This window comes from Bombus huntii, chromosome 3 (genome assembly GCF_024542735.1).
Source record: "Bombus huntii isolate Logan2020A chromosome 3, iyBomHunt1.1, whole genome shotgun sequence".
Classification (NCBI taxonomy): Eukaryota; Metazoa; Arthropoda; class Insecta; order Hymenoptera; family Apidae; genus Bombus; species Bombus huntii.
The window spans coordinates 12,528,480-12,553,270 of NC_066240.1; the positions used below are offsets into that span (position 1 = coordinate 12,528,480).

The window sequence follows — 24,791 nt, forward strand, 5'->3', positions numbered from 1 at the left end:
ACAAAGACAATCCTTAAGAAAAAAATATTGTTACTATAATCTTATTCCTGAGTAGATCTTTTCATGTTTACATAAAAATTGATTATCATATGGTTTCTAAAGCGTGTTTTTTCTAATGTACATTGTACTTTATAAGCAGGAATAACATGAGTATTATATACAATCAATATAATAATATAGCTTATATATGTACAATATGATCTAATGGTATGATACTACATATAATTATTTCTTAATAATAAAAAATGCAAAAACAGGAACGAGACTGCACATCATACACATTAAGGTCCTCATCTACGAAAATTCATATTTACCAGAAAGGGCACCTGTAAATTAAATATGATTTCATTAACATATAACAATACATTATATTATAGAATTAATAAATAATTATAAAATTATATTTAATATTTATATGTAATATATTGTAAATAAAGTAATAAAAAAATACCATCCAATGTAACATTGACACAAATTCTCGTTATTAGTAGCTTGCTGAATTAAAAGATCAACTTGGCGTTGGACACTCAGTGTTTCTTCGTGAGAGAAATCACGTCCAGTTAATTTATCCCTTACTCTTGTTATGATGGTAAGAGCTTTTTTGTTCAATGCTTCTGGTTGATTAGTATCACCTACAGTAATAATAAGTCCAATTTATTTTTTCACGTATTTTATTATTTACATGCAAATTTTTAATTATCATTATTCTTTCTGTTTCATAGACTACAAAAACTTGAATTTTATCAAGATAAATAATTTACCTCCATTTTCAACGCTACATGGTACTCCTTTCTTTGGTAATGTGGCGGTAAGAGAATCTAATACATCGCTGTGCTCTTGATTACTACTGGCACTCATTCCTTGGGCATCAGATCTTTTACCTTTTAATGCGGCATTGTCCATCAACCGCCAGTTTAACAAAGGATCATAAACAAACGCTTCTAGCACTGCCATCAAACTATCTTTGTTACGATGTAAGACTGACATTACTGATTCACAAGTTCTTCTGTACGTGCCCTCGATTCCCGTTACTTCCATTGCATTGATTAACATTCTTGTTAGCCGGAACGGAATTTTCTCGGGAAACTTCTCACGAGTCATGGCTACTTCGAAGCAATCTCCGAAGTCAATGTGCAATATTTTCCCACTTAAACGATCCAACATCAAATTAGATGGATGTCGATCACCAAGGCCAAGAATATATCCTACTATAGACATTACAGCGAGAGAACGAGTGTAATTTGTTCTACGATCAAACCATACTTCACTTGACGGTGATTTTAACCAAAGAAGTCGTGACAAATCATCACCATGTGTATGCTCAAGGGCATGTTCGAACACTTCAACCTTTTGCATGAGCATAAGATGGTCATAACCCGGTGCCATCTGTAAATCAACTTGTAATTAAATTAACTAAAACAGGATAACATATATATAGTATTATGTACTTACTCTTAACATTATCTTATGTTCTATGTTTAGTAGTATTTTCTTTTTTTCTCTGTAATCTCTAATTAATGTATGTAATGTATCACAATGTGGTACCCAACCAATCAAACCACTATTTGTGGATAGTGGAATTACAGCATACCTCTGAATATAAAATCTAGTTAATAAAATTCTACATTGTGAAATAATATTATAGGCTTTTCAATATTTTGATATACTTACTTGGATAGTAAGATTTCTTCTAAAGGTATCTGGATCATGCAACAGGAGGGTATTGACTAGACCAAATAATTGCATTACTCGTTCATCCTGTCTGAGATCTTCATGTCCTTTCAAAAGGAACATGTAATCTTTACCATTGCTACCTACAAACGTTAAATATTTAAAATGTTTAATGTGTTCAATGATTAATTACATATTAAATTAACTAATGAAATTCAAAGATAGCTGACCTTTTATACATAATTTTCGCGGTCGCTGTTTGCTTGTTATCACTTGCATGGAACTATGTATACTTGCTATCCTAACTATTGGTTGTCCAGGACTATAGCTGCCTGGCACGGCCAATTCTAAATCCCTACAAAGAAGTAATTTTGGACTGACATACTGAAGTTCTAAACTAGTTAGCTGCGGTAACTGTCGAGATATCCTCCTAAAAACGTGATAATACAAATCCCAAGCTTGATTCAAATCACGGACATTGCGCGAAGCTTTATATCTGCGACACCATTCTTGTGCCTCCATTAAATCTCTGCCGTAAGCTTGATTGAAAGATGTTTCTTTTAAAGTCTGTGGGCCTCTCTCTAACATTGCATGTAAGGGCTCTAACGTATCAAACATTCCCCGAACGTTTCTTTCACCGAAATATAATCTGCTGGCTTCTTCCAGCCCTTCATGCCACAATTCATGCCAGAGAATCGCGACTCTGATTAATTCATCACTAGCCATCATTGCTTGTTGCACCAGAGTCGGGCTATGTTCGCACATACTTTTAAGAATTTTATTGGCGGCAGTCTTTCTGGCATGACTGGCGCTTTTCGACGCTACAGTCAAAGGATAGACCAAGGCTTGAGGATGTGTTTTTCCAATATCTATCAAGAGATGATGTATACATCTACCAACTAAAGCTCTGGGTGTATCTATCCTTGCTATAAGTTGCGGAATTACTTGTAGCCAAGTATTAATTTCGATTAAACGGATACCTTCGACGATAGCTTCATACACTTCTGGCCACTGACCATAATCAAACCATAAGGTCAACAAACGAAGTGTATCTTGCAAAGAATTACCATGGGAAAGATTAATAGATCTGAAAAACCCTTCAACTGCTGGTACAGTAAATTGAGATATGTATTGTGAACTAGAAAGATTACCGCGAGTTCCGTTTCCTGGAATGTTCTCATTATTCGAATCGCCTTGTTGATGTTTATAAAATAAAACCGTTTCAAAGTTAGTATATGCAAAAGCATGCCATGCTTTGTACCAAGTAGGATCGTGTTCTGTAGCTGCAGCATAATAAGATAGCACCGCCGGAATAGAATGTTCATTTATGCCCTGCAAAGCTTCCAACCATTCTCCAAGCTTCAAATAACATCTAGCAAGTAATCGTTTTCTTACTTCTTGTTGTTTCTCATCTTCTTGATTTACCACCGACACAGTCGTCGGTTGTAAAGACATCTGCACAAATCTTTGCAACTGATTGTACGCTTCTTCGCGTTTATTTGCCACCCACATGTGCTTGCAATAAGCGAATGTCACTTGAGGATGAGTGGTTGGTAATGGCTGATCAGGAGTTAAAGAAGGATCTGTTCCAAGCAACATAACTAATGTTTTGTGACATAACATTAAACTGCCACTTTTCCTGCAGAGACTAGCGTATTTTAACCATGTATACATATCATCCTGGGGTGAAACTACCAGTGTGTGAACCTGTATAATCTTTTGCCAGTCTTCAACTATCCTCTGCCCACCTTGAAGCCTTTCCCACCACATGGATTTAATAGTGGATCTTCTTTCTGGGACCAATTTAAATTGTATTACTTCCTCTAGTTCTGCTAACTTCTGGACCTCCACCATGGCATTATAAGCTCTCTGATAACTTTCACCAGCCATGGCAGTCAATTCTGTGTCTAATAAATCTCTAGCACTATCAATTAGCTGATGAGCAATATCATATTGTTCATCATGAATTGCTAAAACAGCTCTATAAAAGGCGCCATCTTGAGTATCCTTTGGTATCAAGGAGACATATTTTTCCATACTTTCCCACTGATTTAAACCCCATGCTGCAGCCGCTGCCATTCTAGCCATTCTCTGCTTGGTTTCGTCGCTTTGATGTGACCACTGTTTCGTAGCGACATCGTGCAATTGTCCCCATTCCCCAAGAGCTTCTAAACAACGCATTTCACCTAGAGTTGACTCTACATCCGTAGAGTTGCTTTCTAATCTTTCTCTGTACAATTGCAAAGCTTTATCCCAATTATGCAATTTTTCATACCAACGAATTTGCACTTTTAAGTCTTGTTGATTATTTTGATTCATAACATATTCCAGTAAACCTTCTGCAGCTTCTTTTTGTTGAAGTTTGTTATTGATAGAAATTAAAGATTCAAAAACATTGCTATTTCTGCTTTTGTGAAACTCGTCTTCTTTATAATGTAATGCCTTTGCATAAGCTCTACAGTGCATTGCTCTTTCACCCAAAATTTTATTATCCAAAGGTAATGGCCCCTTATCACAATGTTCCATGAATTCTGCTAGGTTTAAGATCGTCTGTGTTATCTCTGGAAGATCAGGAACCATTAATGCTTGTTGTAAAGTTTGTATAAGTTCCGCTTTGTACGTGTCGTCTAATTCAGTCCAACAGGAAACGAAAGCAGCATTAAATAAGTCTCTCGGTAATTGAGAATAGGTTTGTGCAAGAGCCCAACATGATCTTAATGCAGGTGACGGTGATTCTTTGAGCAAACCTATCGACAAACTTCTTAGCCATTCCAGCCAATCGTCCTTTGAAACTCTTCTCGTTGCAGTCCAGGCTTTTTGAAGATTCGAAGCGGATACATGTAATCTTTTAATCGTAGTCGTGTCAGACGGTGTCAAAGATAAGTCACGATTTTTGTTTCTTGCATGTCGATGTCTCATTAAGAGATAATCTTCGCCGTCAGCAACGGTAGTCTCTGTCAAAATTTTATCAATTAGAACATCGTAACGCGAATTAACAATTTTATGTTTCGTCATAACTTTCTGTACTAATAAGATAAAGATCTGATATTTTTTCCCTAATTGTATCACTAACGCGCATAATGTGTCCATCGCCGTATTTCGTAGCTCTGGACACTGATCCAAAGTCCGTACCAAAGGATGCACGATTCTAGATGCAAAATCTGTGAAATCCAATGTATCTGCTAAATGATCAACAGTTTCAAGCGCCACTTTGTTCACAGTTATTGGGCAATCAGTGGCATGGAATAATTTTACAATTGGTGGTAAAACTAGATGAAGATAATTGTCTAGATTATTTCCAAATTTTTGGAGTGCTTGAAGAAGCTTCACTGTGACCCATCTATCCTTACTTGTGTCATGCGTTAAAACTCTTAATATTTGTGGCATCAATTGAGGTAAGTATATTTTAAATTCTGCACCTAATGCTACAGCAATATGTTCAACTAAAAGTATCAGCGTGCTCTGTAATGGACTATTCACAGTCCAAAATTCTTTAATCAAATTAAATATATCGTCTAAATAATTTCTAATATGCTGCTTCACAATGGCAATAAGGACAGCCAGTTGTTGAAACAGGAACTCTCGAAAGTTAACATCTGCTGTACGAACCACATTAAGGAAGCTCGGCATCACTTGAGAGATATATGGAACACATTTAATACCTAAACTTTTAAATATAAAGGTTACAGCTTGAACCACCATAGTATGATGCTGCGATAACGTCGGATCACGGATAATTCTCATAAGCGTTGCAATTGCGATAGCTGGATAATATTCTTCTAAAGTTGACGAGGACATATTCACTAACATTTCGCTAGTAGTTAAATCTTGTGTGTTTTCAGTTTCACTTTTAGTATCAGCCATAGAAGTGAGTGTATCCAATTGAGAGTCAATCTGACCAAGATTCATCTTATGTTTATATGGATCCAAAGCACCTAATAATCCAAGAACTCTTATAGTTTCTCTTCTAATAATTAATTGTTGCTCTGTTTTTAAGAAATTTATCAATACATCTAGTAATGAAGGATATTGCATATATGGTTTAACAACATGTCCTGTGCTTCCAACTAGTTGACCAAGGACCCATAAAGCAACTCCCCTTTTTTCTGGAGAACTTGCATCGACTAGCATCTCTAGCAATATACAGAGGAGCTCAGGCATCCATTGTTGCATTTCAGCACCATTAACTTCCGCTAGATCACCAATAGCACGTAGTATAGCTAGAATCACACCAGGATTAGATTCAGGTTCCTTTAACTTTGGGACAAGGACTTTCAGGATGGGTTCCATGTATGGTCGAATAAGTCTTGGCGCACTGACGACCAGATGATCCAACATTCGTGCAGCTTGCTCCTTGTTACGACCCATACCTGAGTGTTCTAATTCTGTTAAAAATTGAATAAGTGTTTTACGAAGAGAGGGCATAACGTATGCTGGATTCATCGTGCTTAATCGTCCGATTGTGCGGATTGCTAATTCTCTTATTTCGAACATTTCATCATTCATCGCAATAAATAATGCAGAAAGATTTTCTGCTTGTGCCAAATGAATATCAAATGAGTCATCTAGGGAAGCTAAAACCCAAAGTCTTACATCAGGATCTGTGTCTGTTATGCCCACAACTAACAATTTTCCAAGAACAGTAGAGACAGTATTAGTTACTGTTGGTCCAGGTTGATTTAACGCTAATCGCAACAATCGTGAACATGTTCTTACAGCCTCTAATCGAACTTCTGCTTGTTCAGACGTAAGAAAATGGTCGGCACATCGCCTTACAAACTGTAAAAGTGGATTGCCATCAAAATTAAAGGTTCCAAGAGTCTTCAATGCTAAAACTGTAGATGGAATATCCACTTCAGTGGGAGGTCCAGAGATAGGACTAGTTGCAGTCCATGGTGCACCAGGATGTCTTAAGGGTTTCTGCATCAAAACTTGAGATAACATTCGTAAAAGTCCTTGAGATATATCAGGTTTCAATGATGGTACACTGTGAGCTAGTTCCCTGAGAGATGTTGTAAGAATGGGACTTAATCCAGTCTGTAACATAGATTCTAACAGATCTCTCACATCTGCAGCTATTACTTGTTTTACCGCATGTCCGAGTAAAGTAATACAAACGAATACTGCAGGTTCCAAAGATGCTCCACGTTTTTTAGTAGACGTTTCCTTAGAAGGTAACAAATTCTTGATCACTTCCATAATTTTTGAAAGATAGGGATTTATCGAATCTTCTACCGCAACTGCTATAAGTCCAATTGTAGTAAATGCGGCATATCGATCTTTCTCTCTACTACGTAAAGTCATTAAAAGATACGTTAATGATTCTCTTAAGTGATCTTTCGTAAATTTTTCTTTATTAAATGCTGCAAGCCTAGGTAACAACATCATAAGAGCATGTTGGATATGTGGATTTCTAGACATTCTCTGGTTCATTACATCATTATAAATATCATCTAATCTTTCTTGCATTAAACAACGACATACTGCAGATTCATGTGCTGGATATAATGTTTGTTGAGAATTGGTAGAATTTTGAGAAGAACTAGACCACTTAGACACTATCGTTGTTTTTAATCGCGGCATCAACGATAATATATCGTTTTCATTTTGTTGGGTAGAACAATTTAGTCGTTCCATTAACGTTTCATAATTTCTCTCCCACTGAATGTTACTACATCTTAGCAATTCATTCAATACCAGCAGTGAACCATGTATTCTATCATCTCTATTTACTCCTCTTTCTCTGGTATACACTTCTTCAAATCCTGACACAATTTCATCATAACATTGCTTGTACCATTGTGATTTGTGCATTTGTTTTGCTGTTTCTCTCTGTGCAGTGACAACCAAAGCAGCCCTCAATGCTTCAACAGCGCCTTCTCTTATTACAGGTTTTGGATCACGTATTGCATTAAATATGAGTTCGAAAAATGGTGTCACTTGTTGAAAAAAATATGTAGGCATAGAAACAGCAAGTTCTCTTAAGACAAGGACAGCAGCATGTCTTTTACCTTCATGTCTATCACCACCAAGCCATTCAAAGGCACGCTTTACTTCAAATTCTACATATTCTGCTGTATAAGTACCAGAAACTAATGCTAGTTTACCAACTGTTTTCGCAGCTAACTCCATAACACCCACATCATTAGAAGGTAATAAATTCCTTAAATAATTTGCAAATCTTATAGTTCTTGTGTTAATATTCCCTACATCAGCTCCAATAAGGCAAACTATGGCTAAGATCCCACCCTTTTTTTCATTTACATCTGACCCAGATACCATCTCAAATATGTGGTGATTAAATTCATCCATAAAAGCTGTAATTTCTTCCTGTGATGCTTCGCGTAGTTCTGTTTTAACATAGAGACACAGGTCTCTAGCTGCTTTGTTACGTATTTCTTCATTCCTGGATTTAAGTCTCTGAACAAATTGTTGTACAAGTGTACTCGACATTGTTAAAAATTTACAGATGCCACTTCTACGATAGTACTTTTATAAATATTCTCGTAATGATATCTAAAAAGATGACATTTTTAAACATTGAAAGGGGTTAAGAGGAAATGTAAAGTAGTGTTATCTCTTATATACCTATTTGACATCACACGAATTTTGCGTTATGATGAACCATTTTCATGATTGTTATGACTCCTTTAAATTTCTTGATGATTAAAGTTTTCAATGTGTTTTCAATCACATTATTACAGTACGTCTGTCATATATATTCTTCATGTTTTGATGCACACCAATTACAAGTGAAATAAATTACGAATGAAAATCTGTGTGTCGTGTACACACAAATAACTAAATTAGTTCAATGCCATTAATTCAGTGAATTTGTGGTAAATATAGAAAAACAATGAGATAGTGCGCCTTTAGAAAGAATTATCTTAAGTTTATAACCTCTACATTGGTTAATATGGGATGCTCAACTAAATTGTGCGCTTTAGGACATTTCCCCCACTCCTCTTGATATAGGATGCATTTACGTTATCTATTATTTCTAATTTAAACATAGTTTATAATCTTAAAACTACATAGAAATATAAAAAAAGTACAAACTAATTCATAAATTATTCAATATATTTTTTAACAAAAATAAATATTTCAAATATTAAATCAACAATATTAAATTCATGTCAATTTTAACTTTTTCTTATATCTGTCATACAGTTAATGTAAATCATGCTATAAAGTATTTATTAATCATATATTCCAAAAGTTAGTTCATTTTGTTTTAAGATTCCTGACTTTAAATTAATGTTGTAATTTTTTAACTTTATAAAATAAAACTTTAAAGTTCTATTTTTATTAAATACATAATATATATCAGCATATAAATTTTATATTTATTTATATCTTCTATATTGACTACAGATATATGAACATACATATACATAATATGTATATTAGAACATATGCATGAGTATAGTTCATACCATACGATGAGAAATAAATAAATACACTAAAATCAACCACACAAAATGTTCTTTCACATCAAATTTACACACGGTTCATTCATTGTCTATCAAGTCACGTGATTACAGGAGTAGTTTTTCAATGTACAGCTGATTTTAAATTGATTATGAAATTAAAACAAATTGTCAATCAATAATTATTAACATCAAACTAAAGTTTTATAAACATGTATTGAAAAATATTTCAAATATAGCTTTTGATATTAATAGATTATAATATATTCAATTTACCTATTGTTCACTTTGAAAGTGTCATAACATTCATCAATCTTACATCATTAACGATGAAACACAAGTTTTAATGACTTTTCATTTTGTGAATTGCTTAGTTGATAAACGTACTAAAAAACATGGTACTCGTTTGGAGGTTATTTACAAGAAGCATTTCTTCACAAAGAATAAAATTTCGCAAATCAATGGTCACACATAAACAGTTATTTTATACGTGTTTAACGCCATCAATCAGATTTAGTAGAAAGAGCCCTATATTTTCAATTTTAAGATGTCATACAACGAATGCTATAAAAACCAAAAGTTTAAACTCTACAGTACGATTTACCACAAAAAAAAGAGAAACGTCAGAATTAAAAAATTTAATTGTCCTAGCAGTACCTGAGAAATGGAGGTTATTCGGTGCTATTACCTTTTTATTAATTTCATCTACTATAACAATGGTAGTACCATTTTCTTTAGGAAAATTAATTGATATTATTTATGCAAGTGACAAAGAAGATACGAAGAAAAACCTTAATCAATTGTGCATTATTTTGTTTGGAGTATTTGTTATTGGAGCTCTATGCAATTTCTGCAGAATATATTTAATGTCTACTACTGGACATAGGATTACGCAGTCTTTAAGAAAACAATTGTATGCTGCCATTCTTCGACAAGAAATAGCAGTTTTTGATAAATGTAATACAGGAGAATTTGTTGGTCGATTGTCTGGTATAACTCTTAACTTTTTAAAAATTCTTTTATATATGTATCAATCTTTCATATTGTTAATTAATTTCAGGAGATACACAACTTGTTAGCCAAGCATTAACAAGTAACATATCAGATGGATTACGTTCTACTTTTATGAGTATTTGTGGGATATCAATGATGCTTTATGCTTCGCCTAAATTGGCCATAATTGGTCTAACTATCGTGCCACCAGTTGCAGGTTTAGCCATAGTATGTGGTCGCTATTTAAAGAAGATTTCTAAAGACATGCAAAATAATTTAGCAGAACTAAATACAATTGCTGAAGAGAGAATTAGCAATATAAGAACAGTAAAAGCTTTTTCAAAAGAAATAAATGAATCCAATTATTATAATTCTCAGCTAGACAATGTGCTTAAAATTTGTTATAAGGAAAGTTTATGCAGAGGGATATTTTTTGGATTAACTGGTTTTTCTGGAAATGTGATTATCTTGTCTGTTTTATATTATGGTGGGGCTATGATTTCCGATTCCTCTCTTACAGTTGGAAGCTTAAGCGCATTCTTAATGTATGCAGTGTATGTTGCAATATCTTTAAATGGCTTATCTTCATTTTATAGTGAATTAAATAAAGCATTAGGCGCAAATATGCGTTTAGCTGAATTGATTGAAAGAGAGCCAACAATACCAATTCAAGGTGGTAAAATTCTGGAAAAGCAGTTATCCGGTGATATTGAATTCCAAAATGTCAATTTTGCTTATCCTACAAGAAGAAATACATGGGTTTTGAAAAACTTCAGTTTAAAAATCCCACCATGTATGGTAATTGCTATCGTTGGAGCATCAGGTTCTGGAAAGTCTACAATAGCTTCACTCTTATTGAGACTTTATGATCCCAATTTAGGATCTATACTTTTGGACAAACATGATCTTCAATCTCTTAACCCAGCATGGGTGAGATCACAGATCAGTATAGTTTCTCAGGAACCTATTCTCTTTAGTGGTACAATAAGAGAGAACATATTATATGGAGCAATAGATTCAGTAAAACATGATGTAGAAGAAGTTGCAAAATATGCACACGTTTTAGAATTTACAAAAAATATGCCAGATGGTTTAGATACATTAGTTGGAGAACGGGGTATTACTCTTAGTGGTGGACAAAGGCAAAGAGTTGCTATCGCTAGGGCTTTAATAAAGGTAAGAGCATTACTGAGATAAAAATTGTCCAATAAAAACTAGTAATTCAGAATTATTTGTACTTAGGAGCCTAAAATCTTAATCTTGGATGAAGCTACAAGTGCATTAGATGCAGAGAGTGAACATTATGTACAGAAAGCTTTAGAAAAAGCTGTTCAAGGACGGACAGTTCTAACCATAGCTCACAGATTAAGTACAATAAAAAATGCAGATAAAGTCATTGTTTTGAAAGAAGGGCAAGTAACGGAAACGGGAACTTATAAAGAACTTGTGAGCTTAAAGGACAGTTATTTTCATAAGTTAGTTCAACATCAAACCTTTGCTTAATTTCTGGAGTTTAATAAAAATCACCAATAATTAATGATTAATGTGTTCAGTAAACCAGAAATACTAAGAAATACTTAATAATCTATAAAAATAATGTACAAAGGTTATTGAAAATAGCATCTGTAATAAATGATTAATAAATTTATTAATTTAATTTCTGAAATACAATGTTTTATTCTGTAATTATGGTTTTTAAATATTCGTAACTTTTATCTATATCATGTTCTATTTCTTATGAAATTTTAAAACCATATTTTGTGTATATATAAATCATTTTCACAAAGAGTGAAAAAAAATCTCACCAAAGACAAATTAAACATTTTAGAAATGAGACCTAATACATGTTTATATGGTGTGCTTAAATAATTTATAAAACACAAACAATTACTACATCAAGCTGTGATTTAATCACAAAATTATATATATATATATATTTTTAATCTAAGGAATAAGGCAGGTATTGTAAATAATTACTATTTGGTAATAATTTTTAATATATTTTCTATAAAATAATATACACTGCTATTTTAAGTTATATCAATGTATTATATCATTGATCTATGTTGTATTTAAATTAATATATTGTTATTATAATTATTTTTAAGATAAACCATCTCTAGACTTGTGTCTGCATAAAAATATTCAATAAAAACATATGACCAGAAGCAAATTGTTGTTATAATTAAACTAGGCTGATTATTAAATTACACAAGCCGGTAATATAATCTCCATTTTAACAGAAAAGAGAATATTGCCATATTTGTATTATCTGACAATTATTCAACTGTTACATTTCTAGGAAAACACAGCAAGACATAAAGAGAGCAGTATCATTCATTTCTCCAACTAGAAAAGACAAACATTTTATTCTTACTATGTTTTACCCTTTTCTATATAGGAGATGTATATAATAAAGGCATCTTTTTTTATCAATTTCAACTTGAATCGTTAAATGGAATCTATGGTTTGATCTCATCTATGCTTAATACAATTGATCAGTCATCTTTATAGAAATATGTCTAATAAGTATTAATTTCAAAGACCCAGTGCATCTTTTATGTTGAGAATTATTTCTCAATTAATAAAATTTTGAGACATCTTTTTATGTAAGATCAGTAATTGATTTAGTCCACAATGATTGGATTTATGCTCCCTATTTGCCAGTAAAATATATTGCAAAGCACCAAAATGTATGTTTAAAATGTTTCTTTGTTTATATCACATGTTATATTTGTTACAAGCCATGTAAAAATTTTATGTGCTTCAGTTACAAACACAGCCACATTCTAAGTAGAAACTTTATCTGCATAAATTTACTGTTAAGCTTGTTTATAAATTAATTTGAAATAAAATCCAAACCATGGTCAAAACTGGTCATTAATATTATAATGTTCTGGAAATAGGTAGTGTTTTGCTTTCTACAGGAGCTTAGAAATTCATATGAACACATCTCTGTACAATTCCAAAATTTACCTGATTTAATGGTAATTATAAAGTTAATGAAATGGTAAAGAACATATGATTAGAGAATTTCTTGTAAATCTTACAATATCTCTTTATACGACTTATGTATCAAATCACTTAAGAGAAGTCATATATAAATCATGTTTGAACTACAATAAAAAATTTTGTAATGTAAACAATCGTTTTTTCAGTATTTGTTCTTCTTCATGTTTTCTGTTATAATAAAAATCAAATATTAAAAATAAGTGAATAGAACCTTCTTCTTACACGTTATTAACTTCTAGATGATTGTACTGCCTCTTGCTCCATGGGTTCATCATCCTGTTGAAATACGGATAATGTTTCTTCTTCATCTACTTCCATTAGTTCCACTGCTTCCTGTCCTTTTTTACTCATGACATTTTCTATTACTGTGTCACTATCCTCTATTTTATTTCTGATAGAAGTTATATTATTACCTTGTAATTGCGCTACATTACTATCTTCAATAGACATTTTTTCTTTGTGTTCTGATTGACATGTTATCGTAGGATTTTGATTTTCTGATTCTTCTGTTATTTCAACAATTGGTGAGATATCTTCCTTTACATTAATACATTCTGAGTCTCTTGGTTCTTCGACAATAGGAATTGGATCAGGTACTATGGACTTCATCACTCTCATCTTGTTCTCATCTTCTACAGTTTCTGTGATAGTTAAATTATCTTTTTCCTGGTTACAATTAAAATTTTTTATTGCGTTAGCTTTAGAACATGGTTCCTCCACTAAAGGTTTTGAATCTTTTATTAATTCTACTTCTTTACTTTGTTCCTTTAGATTCTCTACATCTACAGACATATCTTCTGATGTATTTATAGTTTCTTCTGTATTTACATTATCAGTAGATAAAATTAAATTATTTGTAGATTGTTCTGAATTATTTGTTGTAGATGTACTTCCCATATTGTTATTTTTTAATGTTAATGATTCCTTGTTTGAACCAGATGTATTGATAATTGATTGAATGTTTCCTACTTCCGTACCTAACTTTATTGTGCTTTCCAAATTTTCATTAGTATTTAAAAGATTTTCAACAACTGGATTAACTGATTCTTTGTTGTCCAATACTGTTTTGATTTCAACATCTGACTTAACCAATATATCATTACTTTTACTTGAATCTTCTTGTACATGTATTGACATTGTCTCCATCTCTGTCTTCTCATTCACTTTAGAATTATCTACATAAAACTTCGATGATTTATTCTCATTTGAACTGAAATCTTTAGTCTGAAAAGTAGTTTGCAATTTCCTTGAGGAGTCTGCAGGATCTCCTCCTTCATTTTCTAACTCTAAGCTAGGCTGAGAACTGGTGTCCTCGTTCATAATTGCTTCTGAAACATCACTAATAATTCCAGAAGTTTCAGGAACAATGGTTGACATGTTTTGCATCGTAGGTCCAATCTGTGAATCCTGTGTTTGTGCTTGAGAATTCAAATTGGACACACCAGAAAATTCTGAAGTAGTTGGTATGGAATTAGATACCACAATGTCGGACTTAGAAGATGTTGATTCTACTTTCTCATGTGAAGGTTTTTGAAAACCAAATACGTGTTTTATTATGTCATTGGTTGGTACAACAGTATGTAACAAAGGTGTTTCATTTTCAACAGTATGCACACTAATTGTAACTGTGGAAGGACAATCTTTTTCCCAATATTCCATCTCTACATCTTGAGGAGGCTGTGTTACAGATGCATCCTCATCTACAGATCCATTAACCATACCATCACCATTCTCGTTCCTTCTAGATAGTGGTCCAGGTTCTCTAGTGGAAACAACCAAAATATTCTTCTCAATAGCTCTCATGAACTTGTCAACCCTGTTGTACTCCTTGCGAGGTACTGTTAATAGCTCACAAATTCGTTGAATAGTAAATGGGGCGTTTGCAAATGATTCCAAACGTTCGAGGAGATTGCTTTTCATCGTGTCATAATTGAAATGTTCGACATTCGGACACGGTGCTAGGTCAAGTGTCGGACAACTTTCGTAAAATTCAGTCATCACGCGTGTCAGTTTCTCCCTGAACAATGTTTTGATCAGTGACCACTGATAAACAGGATCACCGGTTTTCGCAACCCAACACAAATAATCCTCGAGTTCTCGAGGTATCTCACTTGGACGCACTTTCTGAAATTCGTCAAGTGCTTGCAATACCTCCTCTAAATTATCCATCTTCACCTCCTGCGCTAGCCTCTCCGCTTTCTTTTGGTCGCTAAATTATTTCTGTCGACTCTCGTCGGATTGGTAAAAATCTATGGTAAAACTTTACGCAAGAAGCAATGAAAAACGCAAACACACCGGGTACTAAATAGCAACAATGAAGGGCAAGGGACGAAGCAGTGCTACCAATACCTTAAAAACATGTCAACGTTGACAGCGTTTGGTTAGTTTTCATTTATCATATTATTTTTTCAACTAATAAAACAATTTACGATTTTTATACATTTAAATCGGATTTACGGAATCTATTTCGATTTCTTCATATGTTTGGAATGATACAATATTGTCATATAAAGTATATTTCACATAAAATTTACATCAATAAAGGATAAAATATACATATATATCTATACCTCTTTTATTGCTATAAATACTTCATATATATATATATATGTTTAAAAATAATATCTGACAATTGGATAAAAACAAAATGATAATAATTATAAATAATACAAGTAATATAAAAGATAAATAAGACATTTAAATTTCATAGTATTCAATTTCAAGTAGTGGTATTAGTAATACATACAGTTAATAGTATGTTAATAACCTAAGGATTTACAATTATTTTTCTAAATTATTATATTTAGTAATAATACACGATCAAATAAATTTTATATTCATTTATAAAATAAAAATATTGGAAAATATATATATAGGTTTCAAATTGCTAAATATTATATATATATATCATGGATTTATTTCAACATTACCTTAAGATTTTGAACATGAAGATTTTATAATATGTAAATGTACAAAATATTATAATCATAGAATAAAACAATATATATTATTTAATTTCTGTTTTGTAATACATTATTCTCTTAATAGTCATATAATAAACAAATAAGGTTATTTTTAAAAATTTGCGTATTTGAAAGTTTCGAGAATCCCGCTATTATGTTAATCCAGTTCAAAACTGAAGTTCCCTGTAAAATCGATTTTATCAACACATGGGACTTCTCAAATGTTAGTAATAATTGATTAAATAATATATAATACTTCTTTCAAATACACAATTGATGGATTAATTAATCATTGAACATAATATATACAATACAAACTTCTTTTAAAAATAAACAGAATCTTTTTTACAAATTAACTACTTACAGAACCTAATTCAATGAGTCTTATATTATGAAAGAAATGAAATGTTCCTATTCATTTAACTCTGATTATTTAATAGAAAAATTAGGAAAATTAAATTTATGGAAAATGCAATTTTTTACTAGACATATTTCACATTATTGAAGTATATTGTAAGATAAGAATGAAAACATATATCTGAATTAGATTTCAATATATAAAATAATATTCTGGAACAACTTTATAGCTTTTTGTACACTAATTAAATCATATTATAAATTATAAAATGATAACAGAGCTATTTGAATAATATTTTCAACTAAAAAAACGTAATATTTCAACTAAAAATATGTTGCGTATAAGACATTTTATAATATTAAAATCTATACAATACACATGTTTAGTAAATGTGCACAATCTTAGAAGGTCGGTGGTCAATTAAATTGTAATGTACAGTGCACTATGGAAAGCATTTTCACAGATGACAAACTTATGTATATATATATATATATTAAAGACTTTGTATAGATTAAAGACTTAATAACATAATTTCACCCTACACAATTTTGTTACTTATAACTATTCAATCAATCTAGTGTTAATAATGAATTCATTAAGTCAAATTGATATTACCATTAACTTGTTCTCTAATATTTTTCTTTCCATAAACTTTCAATAATTTAAACATCAACCACCATCTTCTTATGAATATCTGTATTACCAACAACCTGAAATCACATATAACAAATTTTTTATATAATTAGCCTGTCTAGAATCATCTAAAAGTTTTTACTTACAGAACAAAATTCTTCAAAACTAATTTTGTCATCTTCATCTTTGTCAGCAAATAATATTGTTTTATCAACAATTTGTTGAAGTTGAGTATCCTTTAAGTTATTGCCTACCATCATTTTCAATACTTGGAATAATTCCCCATTGCTTATAAAACCATCGTTGTCCATATCATAAATTCTAAATGCAAATCTTAATTTGCTTTCTTTATCTCCCTGTTAAAAAAGAATGAAAGTATTTTTGAATGCTCTATTTATATTTATTGTTATCTTGTAATAAAATTTATATGTACCTTAACACTGAATTGAGAAACACCATAAATAAATTCCTTAAAATCTACTTCTCCATTGCCATCTGCATCAAATATATCTATAACACGTTGCACTAAAGGATTCTGTTGTAATTCTGGCAATGACATAAACTCATCAATACTTAAAGCACCACTGTTATCTAAATCTAACTTCCGAAATCGTTTTCCTAATCTTCTAATTTCATCAGCATCAACTAAAAAAAAGATATTTTTATGTTAAAAGGTAATGAAAGGACCATAAAACTAATATTTTTTTATTAATAGCGTTAGATGTGTGCATATGTATGTATGTGTACATCAACAAATATGGTGGTTAATACTTCAGAAGTGCTATGTTTAGTTGAAGCAGTTGGAGATAAAAATAAATCAGAAGCAATATGTAAATGAAAAATGATTTAAATAAAAAGAAATTATTTTTAACATGATCTCATATAAAATTTTTATCAAATATTATTCGAAATAATTTCATAATATAATATTAACTATTAGAAAAGTATATAAAGCGTTTATTTTCAACGAATATACTTGGAACAACGATGGGTTATTTCAAGATATCAAAAATAATGTTTCATACTGACTTACAATTAGAACATAGTTCCATAGGCAGCGAGTTTTCATTACCCTAAAAAGAAAATATGTAAAGTAAATACACACAGTATGTTAAAAAGAAGTTTATTTATAGGATTTTAAAGATAATAATCACATAATATTTTCCTTAACGAAAACAATTATAAAATCAATTACGCGTAGTATAATATACTGCTTAACTATTTACACGAATATAAATAACCTCAAACATTTAACATGCTTAATTACCATTATGATACTCGAGCCGGTCGATTTCTGTCAAAAATTTACCACAAAATGTCAAAATCGATCAGCAAAAACTACTTTATGATAGATGACCAGTAGAAAGCATGAGATAAGTATAGAAGAGAAACTTTAACGAAATACGTATATAGCCTACACAAGCATGAGCATACAAATTCTATAGTCTGTCCAACGAGATGAGGCACTTTGCAGCCATAGCAACAAAATTTTGTTTATGTTTACTGCCTCGTCTCGTTGGATAGGCTATAGATATTCTTTGAAAATTATAATTTTTTTATTTCAAGTTGAATTACTTATTTATAATATATTTTAAAAGTAATTTCTTCATTATAAATTTCTCTACTGAAATTAATTTGGGGAATATTACGTGTTGCAATCAAATTTTTTGCGGTTTTCGCACTGTAGATGTCACTTTAATCTATCAGTTCTTTTTAAATCAAAAATGTCAGTTGAAAAGTGCAGAAGATGTTAAAAAATTTCTTATAAATATATATCGGTTATTTTACTAAGAAGTATTATTTTACTAAAGAATTCAATTCAAATATTATATATTACATAAATAACTATTGTGTCCCAAAGGTAATATGAAATTACTTCAATATATAAATTTATACAACATAATAGATGTATAATAAAACCTTTTTCCTCAAAAATATCTCAACATTTTTTAGAAAGTCTATAATTTGTAACATTATGGCTCACATGGAAGCATTTCAATGTCCATCCAATGTTCCATCTGAATATAAGGAAATTGTTTTAGATACTTTATGTAAAATGGAAGACCATGTTGAAACTAGAGGATCAAGGTATGGCGAAGAGAAATTTTGCTTCAATCAGTGTGAAAGATGTTAATCAACTTTAATTTTATTATGAATATAAAATATTGTTTCATAGGTATCAATGGAATTTAGATGATTTTGAAATCGGTGCACCTTTAGGCAGAGGTAAATTTGGCCGTGTTTACTTGGCTAGAGAGAAAAGTACACATTATATGGTAGCATTGAAAACTTTATACAAAGTGGAATTAATGAAAGGACGTGTAGAAAAACAAGTGATGCGTGAAATTGAAATTCAAACACACTTAAGGTAAACTTATTATCTTGTGCATCTTTTAATTTTTTGTTCATAAATAAAAATATGCTGTAAGAATATTTTTTAGGCATCCTAATATTCTGCAAATGTTAACGTATTTTCATGATCATAAGCGCATCTATCTTGTATTAGAGTTTGCTGCTCGAGGAGAATTATATAAGGAATTAAAGAGACAACCAAATGAAAGATTTAATGAACACTTGTATGTATTTTTTAAATTAATTTATAATTTATGATTAATTAATTTATATATTTACTTTTAATTGTTATTATTATTCTTCAGATCTGCTAAGTATACTTATCAAGTAGCAGATGCTTTAGAATACTGTCATAGAAATAATGTAATTCATAGAGATATAAAACCAGAAAATTTATTACTTACACATGAAGGTAATGTAAAATTGGCAGACTTTGGATGGTCTGTCCATGCGCCATCATCTAAGTAAGTATATTTATAATTATAATTAATAATTACTACAGTAGTAAAGCAACGTTTACTATCAATAACAATAACTGCAGGAGGAATACATTATGTGGAACATTAGATTACTTACCTCCAGAAATGGTAACAGGACAAACATATGATATATATGTCGATCATTGGTGTTTAGGTATTCTCTGTTATGAATTTCTTGTGGGTAAACCACCTTTTCTTAGTGATTCACAGCAAGAAACTTACGTGAAAATAAAGACAATAAACATACAGTGGCCAGAACAAATTACATCAGGAGCCAAAGATTTGATATCAAGGGTAATTCTTGCATATGCTTGCTGTAATTCTTTATTTAAACAAATCATCATTTTTATATTAATTACAGTTAATTAAACGGAAAAGCTCGGAAAGAATCTCTATGGCTGCTGTAAAAAGACATTTTTGGATAATGAAATATAAAGACTCACATTAGTTTTAAAGGAATAACAAAAATTATTTGAAATATATTTTTTATTACAAGACAATTATTAATGAAATATAAAGAATTACATTAGTTTTAAAGAAATAATAAAAATTATTTGAAATATATTTTTTATTATAAAACAATTATTATTAAGATAACATTTATATTTTTTACATTGGTGTATAAAATTATTTCAATACTAACATAATTTTTATGGCCAATTTAAATTAATCCCTGTTACATCTAATGCGACTATATCGATTTCGACATTAAGAATGTCGCATAAACTTGGTTTAGTTCGACCAAAATCTCCATGCACAAATTCTTTTACATATGTTCCAGCTTGTGTTTTGATATCTAATACAAAAAACATACTAGCATCCTCAGTAGTAATATCCAACTTTTTTAATTCCTGAGGCTCAACCCAGCGAGCTCTCATTTCATATATTAATCGTTCTCTGGGACTTAAAGGTCGTCTATGCAATACTCTCACTGGTGTCTTTTGTATTATTTTCACACGTTTCAAATCATTTAATTTTTCAAGAGATAATACGTTCTTAGACGAATTACGACAAACGCAAAGTGCTCGGTAAAATTTTGTTTTAACATTTTCGCCTTCTTTTAACCTTTTCAAGTCATATTTGGATAAAACTTTTAAGTTTGACGTAATTTGTACTTGCTTTGAGGACTGATTAATTTTATTGACTAAATTTGATAGTAATTCTTCTGTTATTTTGGTCATTCGAGGATTAATTAATTCAACGGCGAATGGCCTTCCAGAATATATGTTTCTAACGTCCACATCTTCTCTTCCAGATGATAAAAATTTAATAGCTATATATGAAAAGCGGGTATTAAATTTTGACTGAAATATTGTTAATTACAATATTAAAAGTTTTAGAATATCCAACTTACATTGAGCTTTTGTTACTTCAGCAATAGGATTACACAATATGTCCTGAACAGATGTTTGCATCTTTTTTTCTCCATTTATGAACCATGGAGTTTGACTGAGTTCTCTTGATAATTTATTATACCGCCCTGAAGTTATAATTCATTTAATAATTTATATTATAATTATACTTTTAATAAGGAATATTACCTCCTATAAAAATACTTGAATGTGAACATATGATATTTTCTACATTAATGTTATCTGATGTATCAAATGACACAGCTTTAAAGTATTGAAAAAATTCTTTGTCTATTATTTTGGTCATTAGAGTCTCTATACTTTTCCTGCTAAATCTATTCTCGTTATATTTTCTTTCCCGTTTATTCCCTGTGTTATTTGTTCCTTTGCACAATAATCTAAGACAAAAAATATTTTATTGTAATTGAAGTAACATATTTCTATAAATAAAATAATTCTAAACTTACAATGTTTCACATTCTTTCTCATTAAATTTGTATGTTAGAATAATTTCAATCAGAAATGGAGAAGGTGTCATTGAATCCACTTGTTTTTTAATAGCCAATTCTAATTTCGGAATCATTATCCATTTCCAAACATCTTTAACACTTTGCAGTTTGATTTTAAAATCTAGCAATGCATCTTCTGAAAGATTAAGTTGGGTGGCACATTGTATATGCAAAAAACGTTCTCTGACACTGATGCATACTGGTATTGTTAATGCACATATAAATGTTCCACTATCATAATTTTGTTTATTTACTTCAACTTGAATCTGTTTGTAAAATTATTTGAAATTTATATCAAATGTCTATATACATTTTAAAACAGATGCTTCAACATACTTTTCCAATAACTTGTTCTTGTGTCTTATTTTGTAGAATTCCTAAGCAGGTTATGCACGGTACATCATCGTTAAAAGAGATATCTTCTGCTTTAATATACCCAGCCTATAAAAGAATTTAATATTGAATCAAAAATTAAAAAATTACAGTAATTAAAACATACATCTTTTGCATATTTAATAGGATCTTCGTAACAATCTAGCGTACGCCACCCAACAAAACGAAAACAACATCTTAAGCAACAATTTTGCAGTTGCAAAAAATTAAAGATACGTTTTTCACTTTCCGTAGCGTTCATTTTAAAAAAAATTCTGTAACATAGTATTTCAACGTTAAAAGAATATCAATTAAAATAAAAGTTTTTAATCATCGTGTTTACGTTAACCTGCTGAGAATATAATCCCACACATTTCTAAATATTTAAATAAAAGTTTATATACAGATTACATTTAAATCTGTCTTCAATCTTATCTTCAATTATTGGCAATTAGTCTATTGAAGTGAAAAAACTGAAGTATCTATAACGTAAAATTATTAAATGCAAAAACAACACGATGCTTCATACGGATTGAACACATCTTTCTTATTGACTTCGCTAAAAAATATGATGGACGGTTACAATGTCATCCATTACTAGTGTAAATAGTTATAAGTTTTAGGTTTTATTCTGTTGCAACTGGTACCTGATTAATTTGTAGATATAATAACGTAGCATTTAACATCATGCCTACTTTAAGGAAAAAATCTAACAAAAAAGTAAATGCGGAAAATGGCAACGACAATTTGATTGGAGGTTAATTATTGTTTTACTAATTATTTTAAAAAATTCCTCGATTGACACATTATTAAAAGTATGTGTATAATGACGAAATAATGCTTTATTTTTTCGTGACAGATATAACCATTGACGACTTTGCAAATTCATCACGGACACACACAAGATTTAAAAAGGCAGTGATAAATGTCTCCTCTGAAGGTTACCTTGTTAATACATTTCAATCAACTTTGTTATGCCATTTCTGTCTAATATAAGAAATTCCACTTATTTATTTGTATCCTTGAATGAATAGTCTATAACAAATCTTTTCATCCAATTCTATCTGTATAGTGAAGGAAGCAACAATAGAGAAAAAAACTTTCTGGAGCAAAATGAATGAAAGTTATCAAGGTAATCTGGGTGATTTAAATAAGTCGAAGAAAAATACTAAAGGTAGATACTTTTAGAAATAATCAGTTATGAAGTTCCATTTTTCCATGTTCCATTTTTAGCTCTCAATTAAACTTAAATTGATCTTACTTTATAGGTGCATTAACAAATCAAAGAAGAAACAGAAAGACAAATTCCTTTGAGAGCACTACAGAAGAAGAAGAAGGTAAAATAAACAGAAACTATGAAACAGCAAAATTCAAGAAGAATTCCTGAAATAAAGGACAAATTATATTTTTACATTATTTAGGTGTAGATTATCCATTGGATATATGGTTTATTATATCTGAATACATTAGTCCAGAGGCTGTGGGAAAATTTGCTCAAATATGTAGAAGTTCTTATCATGTGGTAACAACAGGAAAATTTTGGTTTCATTTGTATAAGACGTAAGTTTTTCTTTATATAAGAACATAATAATCTAGAATTGAATAGAATGATAATACATAGGAGTATTAAGTAAAGCATAATATAGTTACTATAGGTTTGTTCCTGGTTTACCAGAGCGTCTACAACCACAATGTATGGTTCGTACACACGGACTCCGTGCTTGTGTCATCAGAACATTACATTACACTTATTTTTCCTTGAAGAAAGAAGTTGATAATGTGTCCTATTTAAGACAAGATCAGCCACATTCACTTGTTAAAAGACAGTGCTGTCTTATGTGGCATAAGGTATGCAACATAGAATCATACGTAATATTACTATTGAATCATTTAGTAAAATTAATTAATCATAAATTACTTATTGATATTCTTTTTAGGAAGGGAAAAAGCGATGGTATTTCTATTTCAAATTAAAAGAGTTGCCAAAAGCTAACAATAATTCATTAAAACTGAAAACGAAGATCAATGGTAAAAAGACAGATTTTCTTGAAATGCTAGAGGATGTAGCTGTGAATTTGGAAGAGGGCTGCAAGATACTCAGGGTATTCATTTTACTATGAGACAATTATCTCTAATGCATAATGCATTGTTATGGTAAATAGTAATTTATGCAATATTATACAATTTATAGGTGACTTGTTTAAAATATAGTATGTTGCCACCAGTAATTGGCTTGATTTTGCAATCAGTATCGATGACTTTGATGCCCGGTTTTAAGGATCATCGATTACAACTCGGATTTGGAACGTCAGATGTCCCTAATACATTAACAAATCAAGTTATTTTAAATGATGTTGTTAGCTATCAAATTCTAGATTGGTGGCATCCAACTTATCCCCACCAAGATTCAATAACTACTATTGAATTACCACAAAGTGATTCTTGGGATCAGAGCTTATTATAAGAAGAATTCCATATTTCATAATCGAGCAGCTAGATGATAAGTACGACTGTAATATAAATACTTCTATGTAAATAATACATTAAATGTCTGTTAAATTTAAAGATTTGGACACTTGTTCTCCAAAATTTCATGAGTCAAAAAATGGAAAAGAAAGGATAAGAAAAATGTTAAATGATATACAGACAAAACTACATATATTAATA

The 24,791-nt window shown here is 30.7% G+C and overlaps 7 protein-coding genes across 15 annotated transcripts; 3 read left to right on the forward strand and 4 right to left on the reverse strand.

Moving 5' to 3' along the window:
• Positions 1–13: 13 nt before the first annotated feature.
• LOC126863589 (serine/threonine-protein kinase mTOR) lies at positions 14–8,921 on the reverse strand. The gene is made up of 7 exons (XM_050613857.1): positions 8,260–8,921; positions 1,902–8,187; positions 1,672–1,814; positions 1,453–1,593; positions 762–1,386; positions 452–632; positions 14–326 (listed from the first exon to the last, which is right to left on the reverse strand). The coding sequence occupies exons 2-7, from the start codon at positions 8,122–8,124 to the stop codon at positions 311–313; spliced, it is 7,329 nt and encodes a 2,442-aa protein (XP_050469814.1). The 5' UTR covers positions 8,125–8,187; positions 8,260–8,921; the 3' UTR covers positions 14–310.
• A 425-nt stretch (positions 8,922–9,346) lies between these two features.
• LOC126863618 (ATP-binding cassette sub-family B member 10, mitochondrial) lies at positions 9,347–11,751 on the forward strand. Its single transcript, XM_050613951.1, has 3 exons — positions 9,347–10,091; positions 10,162–11,270; positions 11,337–11,751. The coding sequence occupies exons 1-3, from the start codon at positions 9,497–9,499 to the stop codon at positions 11,595–11,597; spliced, it is 1,965 nt and encodes a 654-aa protein (XP_050469908.1). The 5' UTR covers positions 9,347–9,496; the 3' UTR covers positions 11,598–11,751.
• On the reverse strand, positions 11,724–15,972 carry LOC126863621 (serine/threonine-protein phosphatase 4 regulatory subunit 2). Its single transcript, XM_050613956.1, has one exon. The coding sequence runs from the start codon at positions 15,273–15,275 to the stop codon at positions 13,335–13,337; it is 1,941 nt and encodes a 646-aa protein (XP_050469913.1). The 5' UTR covers positions 15,276–15,972; the 3' UTR covers positions 11,724–13,334.
• A 119-nt stretch (positions 15,973–16,091) lies between these two features.
• LOC126863668 (calcineurin subunit B type 2) lies at positions 16,092–18,476 on the reverse strand. The gene is made up of 5 exons (XM_050614082.1): positions 18,328–18,476; positions 18,094–18,133; positions 17,494–17,705; positions 17,207–17,416; positions 16,092–17,137 (listed from the first exon to the last, which is right to left on the reverse strand). Exons 1-5 carry the CDS (start codon positions 18,328–18,330, stop codon positions 17,090–17,092), a joined length of 513 nt encoding a protein of 170 aa, XP_050470039.1. The 5' UTR covers positions 18,331–18,476; the 3' UTR covers positions 16,092–17,089.
• A 152-nt stretch (positions 18,477–18,628) lies between these two features.
• On the forward strand, positions 18,629–20,455 carry LOC126863654 (aurora kinase B). Of its 2 annotated transcripts, XM_050614050.1 has the most exons (7): positions 18,629–18,921; positions 19,014–19,148; positions 19,237–19,428; positions 19,502–19,636; positions 19,718–19,876; positions 19,954–20,185; positions 20,253–20,455. In XM_050614050.1, exons 2-7 carry the CDS (start codon positions 19,036–19,038, stop codon positions 20,337–20,339), a joined length of 918 nt encoding a protein of 305 aa, XP_050470007.1. In that variant the 5' UTR covers positions 18,629–18,921; positions 19,014–19,035; the 3' UTR covers positions 20,340–20,455. The 2 variants fall into 2 exon arrangements, with proteins under 2 accessions (XP_050470007.1, XP_050470006.1); XM_050614049.1 differs by having other exon boundaries at positions 18,629–19,148.
• Positions 20,442–22,917, reverse strand: LOC126863635 (tRNA pseudouridine synthase Pus10). Of its 5 annotated transcripts, none has more exons than XM_050614007.1 (7): positions 22,772–22,917; positions 22,252–22,399; positions 22,089–22,193; positions 21,711–22,018; positions 21,433–21,641; positions 21,246–21,371; positions 20,442–21,164 (listed from the first exon to the last, which is right to left on the reverse strand). In XM_050614007.1, exons 1-7 carry the CDS (start codon positions 22,801–22,803, stop codon positions 20,542–20,544), a joined length of 1,551 nt encoding a protein of 516 aa, XP_050469964.1. In that variant the 5' UTR covers positions 22,804–22,917; the 3' UTR covers positions 20,442–20,541. The 5 variants fall into 5 exon arrangements, with proteins under 5 accessions (XP_050469964.1, XP_050469967.1, XP_050469965.1 ...); XM_050614010.1 differs by lacking the exon at positions 22,772–22,917 and adding an exon at positions 22,536–22,677; XM_050614008.1 differs by lacking the exon at positions 22,772–22,917 and adding an exon at positions 22,474–22,622.
• Positions 22,582–24,689, forward strand: LOC126863646 (putative transmembrane protein 183BP). Of its 4 annotated transcripts, none has more exons than XM_050614033.1 (8): positions 22,733–22,881; positions 22,984–23,064; positions 23,197–23,298; positions 23,393–23,461; positions 23,546–23,684; positions 23,771–23,972; positions 24,062–24,226; positions 24,316–24,689. In XM_050614033.1, the coding sequence occupies exons 1-8, from the start codon at positions 22,812–22,814 to the stop codon at positions 24,586–24,588; spliced, it is 1,101 nt and encodes a 366-aa protein (XP_050469990.1). In that variant the 5' UTR covers positions 22,733–22,811; the 3' UTR covers positions 24,589–24,689. The 4 variants fall into 4 exon arrangements, with proteins under 4 accessions (XP_050469992.1, XP_050469993.1, XP_050469990.1 ...); XM_050614034.1 differs by having other exon boundaries at positions 23,780–23,972; XM_050614035.1 differs by lacking the exons at positions 22,733–22,881; positions 22,984–23,064 and adding an exon at positions 22,582–22,726.
• Positions 24,690–24,791: the final 102 nt, after the last annotated feature.

What these genes read in the sequence shown, in the direction of transcription:
- LOC126863589 (XM_050613857.1), bottom strand. Translation starts at nt 8,124, where the DNA reads ATGTCGAGTACACTTGTACAACAATTTGTTCAGAGACTTAAATCCAGG. An exon ending in GAAGAAATCTTACTATCCAA is followed by an intron (nt 1,594 to 1,671) that starts GTAAGTATATCA and finishes TTTTATATTCAG; the next exon opens with AGGTATGCTGTAATTCCACT. An exon ending in ATGTAGCGTTGAAAATGGAG is followed by an intron (nt 633 to 761) that starts GTAAATTATTTA and finishes TTATTACTGTAG; the next exon opens with GTGATACTAATCAACCAGAA.
- LOC126863618 (XM_050613951.1), top strand. Translation starts at nt 9,497, where the DNA reads ATGGTACTCGTTTGGAGGTTATTTACAAGAAGCATTTCTTCACAAAGA. An exon ending in ATTTGTTGGTCGATTGTCTG is followed by an intron (nt 10,092 to 10,161) that starts GTATAACTCTTA and finishes AATTAATTTCAG; the next exon opens with GAGATACACAACTTGTTAGC. An exon ending in TCGCTAGGGCTTTAATAAAG is followed by an intron (nt 11,271 to 11,336) that starts GTAAGAGCATTA and finishes ATTTGTACTTAG; the next exon opens with GAGCCTAAAATCTTAATCTT.
- LOC126863621 (XM_050613956.1), bottom strand. Translation starts at nt 15,275, where the DNA reads ATGGATAATTTAGAGGAGGTATTGCAAGCACTTGACGAATTTCAGAAA.
- LOC126863668 (XM_050614082.1), bottom strand. An exon ending in TATGGAACTATGTTCTAATT is followed by an intron (nt 17,706 to 18,093) that starts GTAAGTCAGTAT and finishes TCTTTTTTTTAG; the next exon opens with TTGATGCTGATGAAATTAGA. An exon ending in GTTTTGAAGAATTTTGTTCT is followed by an intron (nt 17,138 to 17,206) that starts GTAAGTAAAAAC and finishes ATGTGATTTCAG; the next exon opens with GTTGTTGGTAATACAGATAT.
- LOC126863654 (XM_050614049.1), top strand. Translation starts at nt 18,967, where the DNA reads ATGTATAATAAAACCTTTTTCCTCAAAAATATCTCAACATTTTTTAGA. An exon ending in GTCCATGCGCCATCATCTAA is followed by an intron (nt 19,877 to 19,953) that starts GTAAGTATATTT and finishes CAATAACTGCAG; the next exon opens with GAGGAATACATTATGTGGAA. An exon ending in CCAAAGATTTGATATCAAGG is followed by an intron (nt 20,186 to 20,252) that starts GTAATTCTTGCA and finishes TATTAATTACAG; the next exon opens with TTAATTAAACGGAAAAGCTC.
- LOC126863635 (XM_050614007.1), bottom strand. Translation starts at nt 22,803, where the DNA reads ATGCTACGTTATTATATCTACAAATTAATCAG. An exon ending in AAGAACAAGTTATTGGAAAA is followed by an intron (nt 22,019 to 22,088) that starts GTATGTTGAAGC and finishes TTTTACAAACAG; the next exon opens with ATTCAAGTTGAAGTAAATAA. An exon ending in TTCAAGTATTTTTATAGGAG is followed by an intron (nt 21,372 to 21,432) that starts GTAATATTCCTT and finishes TTATAACTTCAG; the next exon opens with GGCGGTATAATAAATTATCA.
- LOC126863646 (XM_050614033.1), top strand. Translation starts at nt 22,812, where the DNA reads ATGCCTACTTTAAGGAAAAAATCTAACAAAAAAGTAAATGCGGAAAAT. An exon ending in TGGTTTCATTTGTATAAGAC is followed by an intron (nt 23,685 to 23,770) that starts GTAAGTTTTTCT and finishes AGCATAATATAG; the next exon opens with TTACTATAGGTTTGTTCCTG. An exon ending in AGGGCTGCAAGATACTCAGG is followed by an intron (nt 24,227 to 24,315) that starts GTATTCATTTTA and finishes TACAATTTATAG; the next exon opens with GTGACTTGTTTAAAATATAG.